Source organism: Perna viridis, chromosome 1, assembly GCF_037379345.1.
Source record: "Perna viridis isolate PV_CMFRI_1.1 ecotype Kerala chromosome 1, ASM3737934v1, whole genome shotgun sequence".
Taxonomy (NCBI): domain Eukaryota; kingdom Metazoa; phylum Mollusca; class Bivalvia; order Mytilida; family Mytilidae; genus Perna; species Perna viridis.
Genome location: NC_142445.1, coordinates 55,195,204 through 55,213,296, shown reverse-complemented (window position 1 = coordinate 55,213,296; position 18,093 = coordinate 55,195,204). Strand labels below are relative to the sequence as shown.

At 32.7% G+C, this 18,093-nt stretch overlaps 2 protein-coding genes across 10 annotated transcripts in view; one reads left to right on the top strand and one right to left on the bottom strand.

Moving 5' to 3' along the window:
* Positions 1 to 2,510, bottom strand: part of LOC148629441 (protein EFR3 homolog A-like) — a 39,659-nt gene extending 37,149 nt beyond the window's left edge. For 6 of the 7 annotated variants that reach the window (XM_088551185.1, XM_088551203.1, XM_088551194.1 and 3 more), the window contains exon 1: positions 1,522 to 1,674. In XM_088551185.1, coding sequence (XP_088407311.1) covers positions 1,522 to 1,528 — 7 coding nt within the window. In that variant the 5' untranslated portion in view covers positions 1,529 to 1,674. Of the gene's footprint in view, positions 1 to 1,521; positions 1,675 to 2,296 lie in introns of those variants that run through there. The other variant, XM_088551240.1, reaches the window with a different exon arrangement.
* Positions 2,511 to 6,295: 3,785 nt separating this feature from the next.
* Positions 6,296 to 17,776, top strand: LOC148629440 (uncharacterized). Of its 3 annotated transcripts, XM_088551246.1 has the most exons (7): positions 6,310 to 6,453; positions 7,289 to 7,310; positions 7,746 to 7,821; positions 9,513 to 9,754; positions 15,993 to 16,137; positions 16,738 to 16,881; positions 17,326 to 17,776. In XM_088551246.1, exons 3-7 carry the CDS (start codon positions 7,749 to 7,751, stop codon positions 17,544 to 17,546), a joined length of 825 nt encoding a protein of 274 aa, XP_088407372.1. In that variant the 5' UTR covers positions 6,310 to 6,453; positions 7,289 to 7,310; positions 7,746 to 7,748; the 3' UTR covers positions 17,547 to 17,776. The 3 variants fall into 3 exon arrangements, with proteins under 3 accessions (XP_088407371.1, XP_088407372.1, XP_088407373.1); XM_088551245.1 differs by lacking the exon at positions 7,289 to 7,310 and having other exon boundaries at positions 6,296 to 6,453; XM_088551247.1 differs by lacking the exons at positions 6,310 to 6,453; positions 7,289 to 7,310 and adding an exon at positions 6,735 to 6,792.
* Positions 17,777 to 18,093: the final 317 nt, after the last annotated feature.

Genomic DNA, 18,093 nt, shown 5'->3' with positions numbered 1-18,093 from the left:
TAAAATTTGGACAGGAAAGTGACAAATGCTCAATTATTAGTTTTCGAAATCAGAAAACTGATCAAAAAAGAAATACAAAATGTATCAGCATGTTTTCCTAGCGTTTGTCATTTTTATCATTGACAGATGTTTTAAATTGACGAAAATAATCTAGTCTTAATTTGTTACCTGAATTCTTTGTAAGTACAAAAATCATAAAGAGCTGTAAGCCCAACATTGGTTCTGTGGCAAAAGTCACAATTTTATTAACCCAAGCTAATTACAACTCTCAACAGGTGGCAATATTTTATGTAAACATTACAATAACCTAATGCACCAATTACAATAATCAGGCACGTGGAGTAAATGTCGATCTCTTGACCACTCACTGAGTCAAGGGTGACTTTAATGCTGTTAAAATCATTTTACTTCTTGTTAACTTTGTATCAAAATGATATAAAAAGTTATTTATCGATCACTTTTGTACATCAAACTTGCCATTGAGCATAAAACCAAATGCGTGTAATTTGGTCACTACCTGGTGTCACCACACTTTCTGTAGTTGCATGTCAGCAATATTTACGATCTTGAAAATATCATTTATCCTATGAACAAATTCCCCGGACCAAAACCACTAAATATACATGTAACTGTGAAATAATGACATAAATTTGTCATTAACTTGCATGGTCCTGATCCCAAAAGCACAGATGAAATTGTGCTAAAAATAGATCTAATGAGGTGCCAAAGGGAAATACCTGAAACATTTATATCTGTCCAATGCATGTAGTACTGGTACGGTGTATATGTTAAGACAGTTCATATCTATATTTACACTGTGCTTGATGTATTTTTAGTGTTTCTACAGAGAATGGCCTTGCAGAAGACAGCATATTTTTTTTATTAAAGACATTTAAAATTATGCGAGGGATGTACATGTACATGTATGTGTCCCTGATTAAAGAATAAGAGAGTAAAGGGATTTCTATTTTTTAACTATACTTTAAAAAAAATATACCACATAACTGCTCCTCATTTTCTCATGCAAAAGTGACTAAAGCTTTCAAAATCCCAGAAAAAAACTCTGTATTAGAAAATTATAACCATTTCCTTTACTAGAAAATAATTTAAACTGACTTTTGCACATCTAATGCAATTTTCAGTTCTAAACATACCACAATAATGAATATTTGAGCAAAACATAACTTGGGTATGGGGAAAAGTTCATACAGGTATGGATACAAATTTTGATCCATTTTCAGAAGCCATTCTCGGCTCACTTATTTTGACAAATTTTTTTCCTCGATGAAAATTGTTGTATGATAGCTGAATTTTGAGAGCAAAATGTCAGCAATGTGGTTGCTTTAAATTTTAAGCATGAATTTGCTTTTATCAAGAGATGACAGAACATCGATTGGCGACCATAACTTTCCAGCGAGACCAGTCTTGTAATAATGTATCATGTAACTGGTATCATTCAGTACTATTATGTATGCGTTTAAATTTGAGCTCTTCTAGGTAAAAGAGTAAAACGTAACTAACCTGCCATTTTCCTATAATGTATAAGACACTTAAAATACTATCATTTCAGCCAGTGAAGAGAGAGAATGCCTACAAAACTCATTTTAAATATTTTCGATCAAATTTGCTCAATTTGCCATCAAGAGTTTCCTCCCTTAGAAATCTATACGCCTTCCCAAACACGGACGCAACTAAATTAATTTCCGGAATATTGTCCAGTTTTATTTAGTAATAAAACGTGTACCTTTTTAAACATTTTTGTGCTTGTTTGTTTGTCTTTTTTTAATTTCCTTTCAACAGAGAATTCAGTAACCAAAATATCAATGTGCGGTGAAGCAGACATTTATCCAGGAAAACGTACATAAAATGACCCCTACGTAAAAATTATGTCATTTTTGAATAATTACATGCCCTTTTAGTACTTGATGTTAGTACTCAAAGAATTTCAGATGATATATCCATCCTTCAATATGATCTGAGCAGGCTTTCAGTAACTTAAGGCGTTCTTTCAGTGGATATCTCATTTTGTACATGGAGATATTTACTCCAACAATGAATGCTAGAGGTTGTCCGACAAGCTATATTCTGACTTGGTCTAATGGACATACAAATGATCGGAATTCCAACCTCTAACTTTGTAGGGGTAGCTCAGAGTCAGAATCAGCAAGCTGAGTGTCCAGTGACGGATCATGGGGCGGGATAAAAAAAGTGTTGAAAAATTGTGTGTATTTAATCATGAAAAACACTTACTTCGTGATCCTCACTGGTGATCCTGTCAAGAAATCTCCCCCCTTACCTAAAACTCTGGATCCGCCACCTATGGCGTCTGGTCTAGTCGGGTGACATGCCGCACAATAAGTTGTTGCTTCTATGGACTATCCGGCTCAGCGTGTCGGACTAGTACAATGCATGATGTGTTCGTTTATCCTGAAATGTACCAATCCATCCATCCATCTACCAATCAGTCTTGAGAACTGCAATACGATTGCTGATGATATTCCTATTGTCGTATTGTATCACGGACTGAATGCGCAAAAGCTTATTTTGACGTACTTCGTCCTTTTTGACTTGTCGCCCGAGACTGCGACGGAACCAATGTATGTTTTTATTGTTTTTTACTGATTATATGTATACTAAATTTTACAGAATTGAGTACTGCGAATAAAAGAAACCCACGAATCAGTATTTAGTTGTAACAAGAGAAAATTAGAACATTTTTTTACCTTTTTTGTCAATTTTACAAATGGAAATGACCAATTTTCCAACAGAAAGGAGGAGTGCCAACCAGCCCTTCTGGAGCCGCCACTGCATCTTGAACAGTAAATTATAACTAAAAAAAATTGTGAACAATGCTTTATACCCCACTGCCCCATTTGACAACATTTTGACCTTCAATATGATTTAAATAGGAGGTAAACAATTAGACTATGTGATAGATATTCTGTGAAAGTTGTTTCATTATGTTCCATTCATTTGTGTACATTGTAGGAGGAGTAAAAGATAAGAGAATGGTACACCTCTTTGTTGCGGAAGGGAGGAAGAAAAGTACGAGGGAAAACTGGCAGATGGAAGGGGTACTACCGGTAGAAAGGAGTGCTGAAAGGAAGATGGGCACTGGGTAAAATAAATAGCAAGAATTGACAAAAATGACATTAGCAGACTAGTCTTTTTGACATTAACATCTTCAAATTAAGTTTGATATACAGATCAAAACAATAGGGAAATACATTGTCGAACCTATCTGAAGAGTAATCTATTTCTTCTTCTGGTTTTTATCACAGTATTGATATGCATACTAAAGAATTGGTTTTATAATTGTAAATGACTAGAATGAGAAAAAATTTAAGCATGAATAATTGCTTCTGTACTAAATACTGGTAAAAACGAAACACGATATTTCGCTGCTAATCATATCATCTCTCTCAGTCAAAATAAAGAGAATAAATATGGTGAATTTGCCAAAGAAACAACAACCCCACAGAGTTGAAAAATGTCAACTCAAGGTCATCCATGTGTCTTCAATGGACTACGAGAAAATCCTTACACTACAGGACAGGCTGCGTTTGACCCCAAAACAACATTACACACAGGTACAAAGAAATACTTCGGGTTTAAAGTAATTTAGCGTTACTTTTTTATTCTGGTCACGGTGTAAAAATATTACACAATTAAACACACCTATAAGTCAGTCGGAGTTCCCTTGTTAAAAGTCTTTCTAAAATTCTTAACCCAGTCAAACAGTTTTATAAAAGAAATCTAATATTTTATACATGTATTACTCTTAGTAATACAAGATGAAAACATTGAGTTTAGCATTATGAGAAGATCCCTGGATTTTTCTTTTGTATTTAGATTAACCCAGCAGCTTGTCTTTTGACAACTATACTAGAAGCGAAGCAAAATGAGCATGAGGATACGGTTACAAGACACATCGCTTTCACTGATAAGCATGCAATGCCGTAGTTACACTAAGCATTCTCCATGAAAAAAGAACTATAATTTTACTTTTTTATAGACAACGTTCGGTCATTGATGAACACATAGGTGAACAAAAACTTGTTTATGTCGGATACGACGGTACAAGTGAATGAATATGAAATTTGTGTGACCTTAGAAACATATAGATCCCTAACTGTTCCATAGAGTTACATTACTCCTCTGGTTATTACGAATCAAAGTTTGTATTGAGCGCTTTGTTTATTGGAACGAATGAAATTTTAGTCAATATTTATCACAATTGTAAAAGAAATGTCTGACTGTTAAGCAAGTTACTTCCGTCAAATTTGAGGAAAACGTTAATTTCTTAGACTACCGTTTACTAACAAGGGTATAGATACAACTCGAGGGGGTAGGGAGGGGCTACTCCCTAAATATTCCATGATACGAGTGTGCGAAATTTAGGGTATGTTTCTACAGCATCACAGAGATGTAGAGCAGGGTTACAAATTTAAACCGTCTGTATCTAACAGGGTTATAAATCAATAATCTGCATCTAACAGGGTAATGAACCTATGAAAATAACAGAGACCAGAACAACAATACCCACAAAATAAAGCAATTAATGAATGGAAATGTACATATTAAACCAAAACAACAACAACAAAAAAACAATTATAAGAATGACTTTTTTGAACAACCAAGAAAGCAGGATATGTCATCCGTAGATATCCTTCTAACTATCATAGTATTAACCTTACCGTGCTATTGTATTCATCACATGTATATAAAGAAAAGGGTATCATTGTGGTTTTGTGGGTTACCTATGTTATAACAGGGCCCGGTTTTGAATGTGCAACTGGCTCAGGTATACCGTAAATAATTGTCAGTAGTCCCCCCCCCTCGGGAAATTCATCCTCAATCACAAAAAAACGTCATACACAGAATTCCACAGTATTTCAAAGGCAAATCCATACCGATTATTTCATATAGTTTACCCATTGCATCCAAGATTTTCAATTATAAAAGGGTAATGCAGGACCTCGAGATTGGTGACGTCAACGCTATCTCCATTGAAATATGGTCCTTTCAGCTTCCATATGCAATTACGGGGAGGCATCATAGAAAACGAATCTCTCCGCAAGGTCCTATCTAAAGGTCCCAAATATCGGAAACCACGCTCCATAAATTGAAATTACAACTTTAAAATTCTTATGGATGCTATTGAGAACTATGCAAGAAAATTTATGAAACAAGAACAAGAAGATATTGATTCACTGAGTGAGTAAAAGCTGTGAGGTCTTCGATTTTGAAAGGTATAACAGTTTCAAGTATGTTAATGAGTGTCAATGATTCATCAGTTTTCAAAGATCCCGATGTAGCCAAAACATTGTCTACTATACATGATAAATATATTGTCGTACCAGTAGACAAGGCCCAAAAGTAATTGTTTTTATCTGCAAAACACATTACATCCCATGCTTTTTATCGGAGGTGGACGTTGAAAATGATAGCAGTAATTAGACTTATACTGCTACCCCACTCTCCAAAGAAGAGTGATATACCATCTATTTACTGGATTCCAAAACTCCTCAAGAATCCATATAAACAATGCTTCACGGATGGATCTGCTTAATTTACCACCAAATCTCTTTCAAAACGTTTAACTTCTATACTCACAACTGTCAAAGAGGGTCTTCAGTCTTACAACGTAAAAAAATTTAAAGATCTTCTGGAAACCATCAATTTTAGACTATTATCATTATGCAACAGCATCAAGACCTATGATTTCAACCCTTTATACTACATTTCCCTATATTCAGTTCAAATCCCGACTCCAAAACATTATACATTGTTGTAACTCCAGAAAAGACGGTAAACCTAAATACAGATAGTACCATGTAGAGATTTCTCGTACTTTGTAAAAAAAAACGGTTCCAAATCATCCTCCAAATTTACCACAGAATATGTACTGTCCGATATATTCAATACACTAGGACGATGTTCTCCAACATCAATAAAAGAATTGTCTATCTTTGAGTAATAATCATCATATTTTGCGATCTTCTCAGGTTCGACAGTGTTTCTCATTTCACAGCTATAGGCTATACATCCCAGTGCAACATTAAACGTTTTGCCAACTGGACGATAACTGAACCTGACCACATTCTTTCCATCAGCGAAACTTCTTCATGAAATGTGTCATCAAATAAACGATGGTGTGAAGATGATACATTTATATGGTAAATAACTATGGACCTGTTTACTTCTTTAATTCAAACTAAACCGTCTTTGAATATAATCATTAAATCGATTACAGGTAACGCATGGTTATTTATCTAGCCAGATATATTTAGTTGTAATATGTGCTTTTTGCGATAAGAACACATGACCGTAAGAAGGTAATCAAGCTTTGCCATTGACATATATTTATTATTTTACGGTCAGAAAGGTGAATACTCGACCTGGATATTGGTGTTTGTTCGGGTATCTGTTCAACAGCCAAGTTTTACTATTGTAAGTATATTTTCTCGTGTATCAATGCATATTTATTTTGATTTAAGTGTCGCATAATTAATATTGGCTTCAGTGTAAACGGTGTATAATTATACATGCAGATATGCAAATCTTGGCCAACATCATTCTATTTTTTATATTATTTTAATGTCTTCTCTTGAAGCATATGGAAGTCTAAACTTTTTTTTTTTTTTTTTTAAAAATCCCAGCTAATGAAATTTAGATTTTCTTAAAGCGTAAAATTGACAGGCTTCTATCAATAGATGAAATATTGATGTAGTCGAGTTACTTTCTGGGGTATGATAAAGCTTGTTTACAACCATTTACGGAAAGATACAGGTAGGCCAAATGAATATTTTAGTAAACATTTTATCGGATCACACACAACAGTCTTGGGACATGAACCTTCTAGAAAGAAAAAAAAATGCAAATAAGCGGTTTGTTTTTATATATAAATAAATTTGTGACGAAAGGGGTATATATCTATATGTTCGGTTTGAGTATCAAATTCGGCTGAAAATAACTTAGTCAAATCTTGTGTTAGCATTTCTGAGGACGATAGGGCATGAGTTCGATCCCCGACAGATTATACAAAAACATTAAAATTGGTGGTCACTGTTTCTCCACCAAGCACATGACATATCGAAGATAGAGTTGTTTTGGCACAGAGTTACTCCAGCAGTTGCTGGAGTAACTTTGAGCAGTGTCTGCCCGATTAATTAGACTTATTTGTCCTAATATATCTTGTGAACTACAATAAAACTGCTAAATATATTTCTAAAAACTGAATGTACATAAGCAAATTTTGAAATATTATGTTCTATTGACTTGTCAGTCGAGGCTGCAATGGAACCAAGGTATGTTTGTATTGATTATCTTACACATATAACATACCGATTGTAAGATAACACACGAACTTTTATCCTATTTACACAAGAGGTATTTGATATGATTTTCGGCAGTAATTAATAAAAACCGAATCATTTTTATAGGCTTGCAAACAAAATTCGGGACTGTGTATATTTTTGCTCATCTTGAACAGTCTTTGTAAATTATAATAAACCGGAACTGATAAAAATAACATTAACAGTCATTTTAGAATTCATTATGACAAAAATCATTCTTCAGATTAAAAGTATGAAATACAAACTAACAGAATTGCGAAGTAAAATGTCGAACTTTTTTGAAAGAGTAATCAAGAGAACCAAGGTTATAGCGGTAATCAAAAGAATGTAATCCAGGGACAAAGACCAGACTTTAAGCGTCATCTGTTTCTTTTCTTTTTTTCACAGAAAATGAGCAAAGTACTGATATGGATACTTTGGAGTTGCTTTTTATGCATTGTAAATGGCAAGACTGAGAAATATTGTAAGCATTTTTTCTGTAGTAGATTGCGATAAACACGATGCACATGAAGTTTTATACTAGAAATTTTATGTCTAATAATTATACATATCATTTATTCTGCAAACCCAAATATCCCATAGGTATACAAAAAACATAGCATTTTAGATACATATAAACTATATATTTGTAAGGTTGCCGAGGAACGAATATTTCTTATTAAACAAAGACATTTGAATTATTAGAGAGAATCCAGATTGTCATTTATTATCCTTATATATTGGCACAGTTTTCGAAGTTTTGAGTGTTTTGCTTGGTTCATTATCGAACTAAACTTTATAGAATTATGATTTCTGGTAAATTTTTTATCAATATATTTATTTCTGTCCGTTTCAAAAGCAAGACATTTCATTATATGGTGGTATTCGTCTCCTATATCATAAAGGACACTTTCGAAGTTCTTTTGGTATATTATTCAATCTACCTTTTTCGATTGAGATTAATTGTTCTGAATTTTAACATCGTTAGTATATCCTTGTTTGATACTATATCAAAATAAACCTCGAACTTAAGTGAATCTTTGAATAGGCGATAAGTAATTATCTTTGGTGATTCGTTGATTCTGGCTCACCATGAGTAAGTTTCACGGAACCTGTTTTGACTTTCCTTTAGTGGAGACCCATTTTCGGAGTATCTCCTTAATCGTTCAATTAGTATAGGCTAAAAACCACTAATTCCACTTCCCATAAGCTTCTATGCTAATTTCACAATATTCAATGGCTTCTCTGAACTTTACCTTAACTTTAACCTGTAGAGGACTATATATCAGCATGATTCTACATATGCCAGCTCACAATCCTCAGAATGGCATGTGGGGTTAGCAGACTTGCAGTGCAGTACTGGTCACCGGAAGTGAAGTGTCTATAAATAGCATGGGAAATCCCAGTGTTTTCACAAGATAGGAGTATATTTAGAAATCATTATGGAGATTAGGCTTCACTTCACAAGAAGCAAAATGCACCTATAAAATGTAAAGAAATGTTTTTCCTTTCAGAAACTGTTTAAATTTTTTAAATGAGATGAGAACTTTTTTCACAGCACTTTGAGGAACAGGGGTAATTTCTGCGTAGGACTATTTTTGCGCACGTTCCAAATGCTCATTGGTTGAATTGGTGGTCTGTAACCTATAGCAGTGACAACTTTTCCGAAACAGCTTACTATTGTGATGGGTCGATAGTTTTTTTGGTCATGTTTGTCGCCTTTGTTCTTATAGATAGCCTTGATGGATCCTTATATCCATTGCTTTGGAATTTTACCAGTCAAATATCATATTGAAGATTTTCTGGTAAAGATCAATCAGTAAATGCGATGTTGATTTGAGATATTCATTTATAATGTTATCTTCGGCACAGGCCTTATTATTCTTTAAAATTTTAATTCAAGGACTGATGCATTACGGTGTATTACATCTTAGTAAAACAAGGCTAATAAATTGATCTAATCGTTCCGATCACTACCCAATATTTTTTACCACCTCCTAAACGTTTACCCTTGCATCTTGTCTCTTCATTAGAAGCAAAATGAGCATGGTGATCTGTAGTGTAAATTGGAAATCAGTTAAATGTGATACGGTTACATGAAACATGACTTTAACTGATTGACAATGCCGTCGTCGTCTTTTAGCATACTTAATCCACAATATTACATTTTTTTAGACCAATTCGGCAAAGACTGTTCGGTCACTATAGAATACGTAGATGAAGATAAAATTTTTTATGCCGAATACTACGGCAATAGTGAGTTGCCTTCTTATTGTAATGACATGTCCTTTGTGGGACGAGACGACGGTTACTTGAATGAGTATGAAATTTGTGTGACCCCGGTGACATACGAAGATCCTGACTGTTCCATGGAATTACGTTATTCCTCTGACTACAGTGGTTACGATGATGTTCAGGTAAGTGCAAAACTTATACTACATTCAGTGAAGATAATATTTACGAAATAATACGGATAGTCAACTTAATTTTACTTGCGTCGCTGTTGGTCTCTACGTCACACTTAGGGGATACATCTTCAATTTTTGCACAGTGTTCATATACACAATCAAGATGTGTACCTCATAAAATAGAGAAATTTCAGATTTTATTTAATATATTTTTAGCATTTTGATCTTAGCCATATTTTACCATTTTGTATTATGACTTTAAAAACTTTTTTTTTAAACTTTGAAACTTTTTTATTCAGAAAAACACTCAGCCGTAGTTCATGCTACGGAACAGGAGCGAATATATATATATATATATATATATACAGTTTACAATGGAAACGAAATGAGTAGACAACAGACAATATTTTTAAATACACAAAAACAAAGTACACTAATTCATTGTCACACAAATGTATTGAAATTCAAAAGTACATTTAGCCTCATCATCACCGGAAATTATATCACGTGGTTTGTATTTTACAACACGTTTATAAAAGAAAGTCAAACTCTCATATAGGTTTAGCGGATTAATGTGACAATATGTGTACTAGTATACAATTTAAAAAAATATATTTATATATGGGATTACTGTGTGCCTACAAAAGTTTTGCAACTTTTGCGATGAAGATAGAAAGGTTAGTCAATACATTTGTGTTACAATACATTATCATTCCATACAATTTATTAACATTCGGATTGGCTGTATAGTAACCTGGAATATACTTATTTCTAAGTTCGGTTACAAGATCATGATTGCACAAAGCAACATAATGAAACTCATCCACCAGACCTGTTCGACATAAAGTGCAGACCCGTTCATGTTGTGGTGTTCCGTACCATCTTCCTGTTTCCATAGGAAATTTTATATTGCATGTTCGAAGTTTACATATAACTGTTCTGTGATATTTTTTGAGTCTCAGTAAGTATGGCTCGAGACGAAACTCAATTTTAAACTTCGAATAAAAATTTCCTCTGGACGAAACATCAATATCAGAATACCATTTCTGTATGAACTGGTCTTGTAAGATCTGTTTCACAAGAAGTTTAAGAAAATTGATATTAACATTCCCTTGTATATTCCAAATTTCACTATATCCAATATCATCAAAAACTGATTTTATGTAACATATCCATTTGAAAGATCGATCACCGTTTTCATACATATTGAACATAAGATTATACAATTTACCAGATAATTTATCTGTGTTATTTACAAGTTTAAACCAGAAACATATCATTTTAAGCTTGATGCTGATTTCAATAGGATATCGTCCTAACTCTCCATACACCATAAAATTTGGAGTAGATGAACGGAGATTTAGGATTTTCTTGCAAAATTGAAGTTGAATTTTTTCTATATTTGACTTATTTTCAAAGCCCCATATTTCTGAAGAATAGGTTAAAATAGGGGCTACTAATGAGTCAAATAATTTCAATTGCAAATCTATGGGAATACTTATGTTATTAACCTTGTAATAAAGAGCATAAAGAGCTTTTTGTGCCTGCTCTACGAGTTTGTTTCTGGACTTATAAAAATTACCATTATAATTGAATATAAGACCCAGATATGTATACGAATCACATATTTCTATATTCTGCTCAAAAATATTAAAATGTACCCTTCTAGTAGATTTCCGCTTAGAAAAAATTATAATTTTTGTTTTTGAAACGTTCACAGTCAGCTTCCAAGTTGCACAATATTGTTCAAATACATCTAAAGCAGTTTGTAATTCCTCAGGTGTATCGGCAAAAATTACAGTGTCATCTGCATATAGAAGTATAAACAATTTAATATAAAATCCTATATTTTCTAAACTTTTTGTATCTAGATATTGTAAACTTGAAATAGAGTTTTCGGTAAAAAACTTCCAGATCGTTTAGATACAAGGCAAACAGAAAAGGAGAGAGTTTTTCCCCTTGACGGACCCCTATTTCACATGGGAAATATTCTGTTTTAAGTTCTCCCATTTTAACACATGATTTAATATTAGTGTACATGTTCAAAATGACATTAAACACTTTCCCACTAATATTATTTTTTAATAATTTTTGAAATAATCCAACTCTCCAAACTGTGTCAAAAGCTTTCCTGAAATCAATGAAAGCACAGTACAATTTTTTACCTGATGAAAGATATAGAGAAATGAGGGAGTGAAGAATAAATATATTGTCCTGTGCACTATAACCTTTCCTGAAACCACCTTGAGAGTCAGATATAAGTCGAAATTCATCAGACATCTTATTGAGTCTAGTGTTTATCACAAAGGTAAACACTTTACCCAAGTTGGATGTAAGACAAATTGCTCTATAATTATCTAAATCATCCCGATCACCTTTGTTTTTGTATATGGGTTTAATAATTCCAGACAACCAAGTATCAGGTATCAAGCCCGTATCTAAAACAATATTGAACAATTTTACATATATTGGCAACATATTGGCAATAGAACTTTTTATAAATTCATTGACAATTTCATCGTCACCTGACGCTTTACCATTTTTTAAAGATTTAATTGCCAACTTGATTTCATCTTCAGTAATAGGACAATCCAAAATGGCAATCACATCTTCATCAACATTAAAACTATCAGCATCAGGATCAAACTCCGTATCATCGTCATTTTTATTTAACGATTTAAAGTATTCGTACAATTGCTCAATAGTGATTTTATTATGAGCATTTGTTCCTCCTTTTCTTACTCGATTCAAAATTTTCCAAAGTTTTTTTGAATCTTTCTTGGAGGTTAGACGTAAATCTTGTTCGAATCTGTGCTGATAATTTTTGTAACTCGTATTCATTTGCGATTTGTACTGTTTACTCGCATTTTTAAGAGCCTCCCGGTTTTCTCTATTCTTAATAAAACTATACCGATTCCGTGCCTTATGAAATTTTGCACGTGATTCGGCACACTTTTTATCGAACCAAACTTTATGATTTTCTTTTTCGGTACTACGGCGCTTTGGTTTGCCAAATGAAGACAATGCCGATTTTTTAAACAAAGCAGCAATTTGACGGACAACTTCGTTTAAACTATCAACAGACACTTCACCTTGACCCTGTGACCGAATTTCTTCCAATTTTGTTTGTAACTCAGTTACTCGAAGACAATAATACATAGTCAATTAATGAAACATTTTTACAAGTTTTAATACCGACTTGGTGGTCATTTCCTGGTAATCTACCATTACCTATATACAAATTATTTCTTTTACAAAACTCAATCAATTTATACCCAAAATTATTTGGAGCTGACTGATCTGTAGAATACCTTTGTAAAGGAATATTATTTTGTACTAACACCTGATAATCATATACATAAGACAATAGGTCATCATCATCTACAATTTCATCTAATATTTCAAAGAGAGAGTCTTCTGGTATAACCACATCATTCAGAAGCTTAGTTTTAGCATTAAAATCACCAACAAGACAGACATTGCAATCTGTTTTACTGTTTAACACCAACATTTCATTTTCTATATCTGTAAATGCTTCATTAGAAGCATACTTAGTATTTTCAGGAGGTATATAAATTCCACCCAATAATAAATTTTTGTCAGTACTCAAAATTTCTGATTGGATTTCCACCCACTGAACAAAATCACAATTTGTAATATGAAATTTTAAAAAATCTTTTAGCCCTTCTCGATAAACAATTACAATTTCACCTGATTTCTTTACAAATTTCGACCTATATTTTGAAAAACATAAATAACCTTTTGGCAAATTGCCTTCAATATCATCATAACTATCAGTTTTTGTTTCTACAAAAATTAAAATGTCATTTGTCTTTATTAAATTACAAAATTCTGGACACAACAATTTGGACTTGAGCCCACAGACATTTAAACACGATACGTGTATGTTTTTTAACACATCACTACCAACGTTCACAGTTCGACTCCTGTTAGCGAGTCCCTAGCTGCCCCCAGCGGGAGGGGGGATGCAAAAGTCACCACGTTGGTTTCCGGGCTGACCAAAGAATTGCGGAGGTGGTTCCCTGGACACTTGAGTTGGAGGAGGTATAGTAGGTTGTCTACTAGTAGATGGACGTTGATTGTCCATAGGAAATGCCTGTTTATTAAGGGGGTTGTTGAATAACTGGTTCCCAACGTACAGTTTATCCAATACTAGTCGTACATTACGATTACCCTGCTGCTTAAGCTCAATCATTTTCGGGATAAGTTCTTTTCTCCTGTTGCTTATTTCAGTGGGGTATTGTTGGAAAACTGCAACCTATATCGTGTGATATTTTTAACCAATGTCAGTCAAATTTTGCACAGTGTTTATATATGAGTTGGAGATTTTAGTTTGTTCAACTGATCCATTTTTTGGTCACTTTATTTTTACTCAAGGGTGTCTACTTAGTGTAATTAGTAACTCTACAAATACGAAAAAAAATTATGGAAATTTTGGGCAATGTTTATACAAGAATTTACAATTTTTAATACTTATTTATTTGTTTTTCTGCATACCTTTGTATCAAAATCGGTTACAGCAGGATAAAGTGATATAAGTGAGATGTGCACTTCCTAATATGGACACATTTGATTTAATTAACATTTTTAAGAATTTGTCCTGATGAATTCCATCACTTATCCAGCAGTATTGTGCCATCATAAGTACATACTTCAGGTAGTTTAGTTACCCACACTTATACAATAGTTGCTTATAAAGAGGGCATTACCATGATACACTGTCTGCTCGATGATATCCACAGTGATATCGCCTGAGACCAAAATAATGCTCGAGACACAGTCAAGAGAATTATTATGGTTGAAAGCAATATCGCTGTTCCAAGGGCTGTCAATTTATCATGGTAATGCCTTCTATATAAGCAACTGTTGTGTTTATTTTATTGAAGAAAATGTGATTTAAAAGATGCAAATCGTATTTCGTGCGGCTCGTCATATTTACAATGACAACTGCTTGATCACGAATGCGTTTGAATAAGGGTATTTAGCTCTAAACTCGTAACCGGGCATTTGACTGATAAAACTTTTTACTTCATATTAATTAATACCACGTGGAAAGGTTTTTGTCCTATTGAAATTACTATTTTTTCACTGATATTATATAATATGGTGTATAACTTGATTGATTAGTGTTTATGCATGCATATGTTTAGGTTATGACAGATATAAAAATCATGATAAATGTATAAGAAATACGCTGGTACAGACATGTTATCGGTCTTGTTTTATATGAAACACTGTCGCCAAATAGATATATCGTAAATATCGTTTGTGCTTTCTACAGTTGTCTTTTGTTTTGTTTTTTATATAATTTTCAGAGTCGGTACATTTTCAAAAATGAATATTAACTAAATTTAGTTGCGTGAGTCACGCAAGATCAAACCAAATCCATAAATGAATCGAAAGTAACCTACGGTCGCTTCTGTAAACAGTAGAAGGGATTAGGCACTAACTATTTTTCTAGCGGGGGTATATTTTTCAAATTGTACCTTAATTGAACTTAATTGTTTCCTTATCAGTGGACAGATAAAACGGTGTGTTCACGTTTCTCTAACATTTAATTATGAGAGTAAAACAACATCAATTAAGGTTAGGGATTATGGGTCCTCAAAAGGGTTTGATAGTTTAAATTTACCTGAATTTTACCTTTTTCAATAAAAATGTTGGATGATATTTTAAATAATTTCATTGACTAGAGACACAATAATATAACAATAATGTAATATTTTTTTTAATTTAATTTTTTTTCTGTTTTTGCTAAAAAAAAAAGTAGTATATCAAAGCAATAAATATTTTTGAAAATATATTTCTATCTTTTTTTAAGGTAATTATTTGAATTCATTTTTAAAATAAATGATGTAGAATTTGTTTAGGTAATACAAATTTATTAGAATTATTTACAATAGTCATCAAATATATACACCTGATTATTATTAATTACAAATTATTAATCCACTTGTTTCAATTTTCATGATCGATGGAATTCAGCTTGTGTCATTATATTTAAAAAAAAAATGATTGTCTGCAAAAGATAAATATGAACTGGTATCGACAATACTATAGAAATTCACATTAATTAGTAACTTTCAGCTTGTACAATCTATTATCGAGGGGAAGTACCTTCAAATGATTTGTTTCTTTTCGCTCTTACTGTATATCATAATATAGAGCGTAGAATAAGTATCAAATGATATGTGATTGAATTATCTATGTATATACGTTTTGACAGAAATATACCTGTACCAATAAGCCTACACATAAATACTGTGGGAAGCAGGATGACTACTTTTACATAAGACTGAAAAAAATGGATGGTAGAAGTACCAATAATGTCAGAGTAAAATTGAAGATAGAGGCAGTGATGACTTATAACTGTAAGTATGGTATTAATCAATATATTCATTGAAGCGCAATCAATTGTCATACCTGAACCAAATCAGGACCGTTGTTGTTGTTTCTCACTTTCCGATATTTTTTCCGTGACATTTCCATTTGATATACTTACTGTCTTTCCTTTAACAGTTCTATTGACTGCTACCCGAGCTATTTGCCTATAAATTCTGTCATTTTGTGATTACCAATTATTTATGGATATTTGTGCAAGCTTTTGCTCTACCGATATTCTTACACACAAATCATTCCGATCAAACTATAGATTAACACTTTTTACTCTTGTTAATTTATCTTTTACCATTCTTTGAAAATTCGAAAAGTTATTTTGATACTTTAGGCTAATTTTGTCAGATTTTGTGTTTAATAAGTATGTGATGAATGTCTGATACCCGAGTTGTTTGCCTATAAATTCTGTCATTTTGTGATTTCCCATTTTAAATAGGAAAAGTAAACAAATTCCTTGATCAAAATTGTTGTAAGGTGATTTTCACGATCAAAAAAATTGTAAAATCCATTACAGACAGTGCATTATTTGGTTAACACTTTCGCTGGTAACATTGAGGTATTTTTGTTTTTTGCAGACGGACAGACTGTAGGTATAATAGTTGGCTCTGTGTTTGGTGGAATCTTTCTCGTAACAATTATTATAGGAATTATAGTCATTGTTGTTTGTAGAAGAAAAAGATCACCAGGTCAGGTTATGAACCCTGCTGGTACAACTTCACGTAAGTAATTGCACATATTCTGATATATGTAATATTGTATGAAGTACGCCACACCTCATGAAAGTTATAATAATTGCCTAAGCATTTACGTAAGATACGAAAGTTCTGAATTCGATCATCGACATGAAATTATGTATTAATGTGAAATTTATTATGACCAATTTTTACAAGTATACATGCTTGAATCGCCTATGTACATATATCCAGATATATGAAAATTAATATGCCCCAGATGTTAAAGATAATAAGAAAAGTAATCACACTAGTATGAATAACACTACTGCTTCCGAATTTTTATTCACTAAGAAACCCGTTTTAATGCACTGTAATTGTAATATTAGATACTCTAGCACTTTAGTTATTTTTATATTATTTGCTCATAAACTATTATTTTAATCAAAACGTTTTGTAAATATTTTTAACACTTTGAGCTTGATATTCCAGTGCAAATGCAACAGACCAATATATCGAGTGCGTATACAACATATCCCACTCAAACTCAGGGTACATATCCAACACAGCCAACTGGTTACAACCAACTACAAACAAACTATTCTACAAATTATTCGACAGCACTTGGAAACAACCAGACAGCTGGTCAACAACCTTCAGGTTTTGCCTACAGTAATTCACCCCCTTCGTATTCCAACGGTGCCAAAATGTAAAATTCAAGCTGAAACAATCACGTGTTACATATATATATATATATATATACAATTTACCTGAAAGTGATTTTATTTCCATTTCTTAGTTTCAAAGAATGTCAATTATCTATTCCTTTTTTAAATTTTTCATGACTTTCCTTATCAAACGATTTTTTTAAAGGCAACTCATATTACCTCGTCTTCTGTTAGTTGTGTATAATGTTATACTAAAATAAATAACTAACATGTAATCGACATTTGTTTGTATTCTCTGCCATGATTTCAGTTTTACAATTTTCAAAATCCCTGAAATGCTGAGGCTTCATACCATGCATTGGACATGGTAGAGATTCTTGGTGCCGAATTTAGCTGCATATTTTAATACTTTCGGGTTTGACTATTTCTTGTGTAAATAAATTATTGGATGTAGATCGTTCTGCTGATGAGATGCTACTCCTCGAGTCGCGTGTACAACATATCGGCATTTGTAATATGTGATTCCAATATTAGGATTTTCACATGTAATACAAAACTATTGCGACTGCTACATAAAAAATTATTGAATCAT